Source organism: Ictalurus furcatus, chromosome 18, assembly GCF_023375685.1.
Source record: "Ictalurus furcatus strain D&B chromosome 18, Billie_1.0, whole genome shotgun sequence".
Lineage (NCBI taxonomy): Eukaryota > Metazoa > Chordata > Actinopteri > Siluriformes > Ictaluridae > Ictalurus > Ictalurus furcatus.
Window position 1 is genome coordinate 19,746,038 of NC_071272.1, and position 2,500 is coordinate 19,748,537.

General features: G+C 41.4%; 1 protein-coding gene across 3 annotated transcripts in view; it reads right to left on the bottom strand.

The window, feature by feature from the left end:
- Window positions 1-2,500, bottom strand: part of med15 (mediator complex subunit 15) — an 18,454-nt gene that overhangs the window by 6,436 nt on the left and 9,518 nt on the right. For 2 of the 3 annotated variants that reach the window (XM_053648336.1, XM_053648335.1), the window contains exons 9-10: window positions 457-564; window positions 1-92 (exon numbers count right to left, since the gene is read on the bottom strand). The exon at window positions 1-92 is cut by the window's left edge and continues 27 nt beyond it. In XM_053648336.1, coding sequence (XP_053504311.1) covers window positions 1-92; window positions 457-564 — 200 coding nt within the window. The remainder of the gene's footprint in view (window positions 93-456; window positions 565-2,500) is intronic. The other variant, XM_053648337.1, reaches the window with a different exon arrangement.

Consider the following 2,500-nt stretch of genomic DNA (forward strand, 5'->3'; position numbering starts at 1 on the left):
GGTTGTGGAGAGGGTTGAGGCTGGGGAGGAGGAGGCATGGAAGGCTGGGGTGTCTGCACCTGGACCGGAGATGGTGAGGACATCTGCTGACCCTGTAGAGAAGAAGACAGAGTCAAAAGGAACATGAATCTGTGCGTTATTACTCTAAATAAACAACATAGTTGCCATTAAAGCTTCTGGACTGTCACACACATAAAACACCAGCTTACACTCCGAGGTCCACTGTTCTACTTACCTGTACAGCTTGCAGAAACAGCAATAACACACTACCACCCTTTTCCCCTACACACATAAGGATTGGATTTCAATTGGGGTAACATAGAGGGACAAGGGGGGGACAGCTGTTATGTTAAAGCTTGCTCATGGACAACCTCTCTGTTGTGAGGGGGTGTAGAGGGGGAGCCACAGACATGGGCACCTACTGGAAAGCCAGCACTCTGCCCCTGGTGTAAATACCTGTGGCATTTGCTGTCCTCCCATGGCAGCAGGGTTTTGAGGTATGGCAGAGTTCGGAATGGCGCGGGGCAACCGGGGTGGCATTTGTATCCCAGCACGGGGCATCATCTTTGAGGAGGACAGAGGGGACAACAGACATGTCACAAGCAAAAACAATAAATGCAGTGCATCAGCGGATATGAGAGGAAGCACATGCACACATGCACACTCAGAAAACTCGGGTCTAATGAGGGACTACAGGCACAAGAGCACATACATAGGGAGATGTTCTGAGATGCGTGTGATCATCTATAATAAAAAGTGCACGCTCAGCTGTGACTTTCTTCTTGTGCAGGTTAGAAACAGCAAATCACGGGCTAATGGGCAGCATGCTTACTCCTGATTTATCATGCCAGATGAGAGATGTGTGATGCGTGTATCCATGTCTCATGACCTCATTGATAAATGAACAGTTGAGGCAAAAATCAAATCAAAAAGGTACGCTAGATTCCTCCTTACCCCATATGCAGTCAATCAGCAACGAAAGCTAATTTAGCTAACAAGTAATGCAACTCTATCCATAAATACAGACCCAGATTGTCATGCACTTGCTTATCTCTTATATTTAACATTTCAGCATTTAGCTACAAATGAAGTTTAGATTACGTTTATAAATTACAGAAAGTAACACTATGTCCTACACCACACCAGCACATCTGAGTGACCACTGAAAAACTGAACATGCCAGAACTTTATTTTGGGTAAAACAGACTTCCATTAATCGTTCGTTCCTTCGGAGAACCAATGGAGTAAACTTCAGACAACTGAATGCGTCTCAGCTGATCGATTACATGTTGAAAATTGTACAACATTTGATTCTTTTAACTTTCCAAAGAACGACCGTGTGTTAGTTTACGGGTTGATGATGAAATGTATACCACAGTGCTGATGAATTCTGGTTGGTCAAAAGGTGTTTTCTAGTTTTCTATAACTGTAGCTCTGACCGTAGTGCAGCTGCAAATCACAGGTTTAAATTTTAGAAACGTCTCCATTCTAATAGGTTATCGTTTCTATAGGATCAGCTCATTCACAGCAACTTGTATTGTGGACAGTGCACATAAATATTAAAGAATAATCATGTTAATCATTGATATGGTGACATTTTCTCTAAGGCGCTGTTTATTTAACATTATTGAAGGAGTCTCCAGTATCAGCACTTTGTAACAATCAGAGGTAAAGCAATACATTTAAGTTTTCCAACTTGATAAAAGGTCTTTAGGACCAACTTTGCAGTTTCTCACTAACATGATCTTATTAACTTCAAGAGAAAGAGAGAGAAAAAAAAAGAGAGGCTGGTGAAGGAACTACTATTAATAGCTGCAATAAGGTGTTCAAAGTGATAACAGGAACTTGTTTCGCAGACATTCCACAACGTTAAAGGTAACAAGAAATTAATTCAAAAAGTATGGCATGCCATTCATTAATGCATAAAAAATCGTAATGTCAGTAAATCGCTGTGGTAAAAGAAGAATAAAACACATTGGGATGTGCTGTTAAAGGAAATAATCGACTGTGTGCTGGTCACGGTAACATCACTTTTGTGGATCCGTCACACCGGCCAGTTACTATAACAGCAACACACCAAGTCTTTTATTCTTTACTTAAAAGGCATACAAACATAACTGCAATTACAGTTATGCTTTTATCAAACAGTTAGTAAACTCACAAGCACATGTATGCAGTGACTCAAAAGAAGCCGAGCATGCGGTCAGTTTGTTAAGCCACAGAAAGCAAGGCAAAAGAAAATAAAGACCCCTCTCAAGCCCTAAGCACTAAAACTTTTTAACCTGTTCTTGTGGCGTACTTTGCATCAGGCATGTGTGTGTGTGTGTGTGTGTGTGAGAGAGAGAGAGAGAGCATCAGACTGGAGGCACATATGGTATAATAAATATAACCGTAATAAACATGAAGAGATAAGAACGCTATCATTCCCCTGAGGAACGACACACACAGGGGGACAAGACAGCTTTCAAAGATTTAGTTTAATATTTGGATAACAGACACG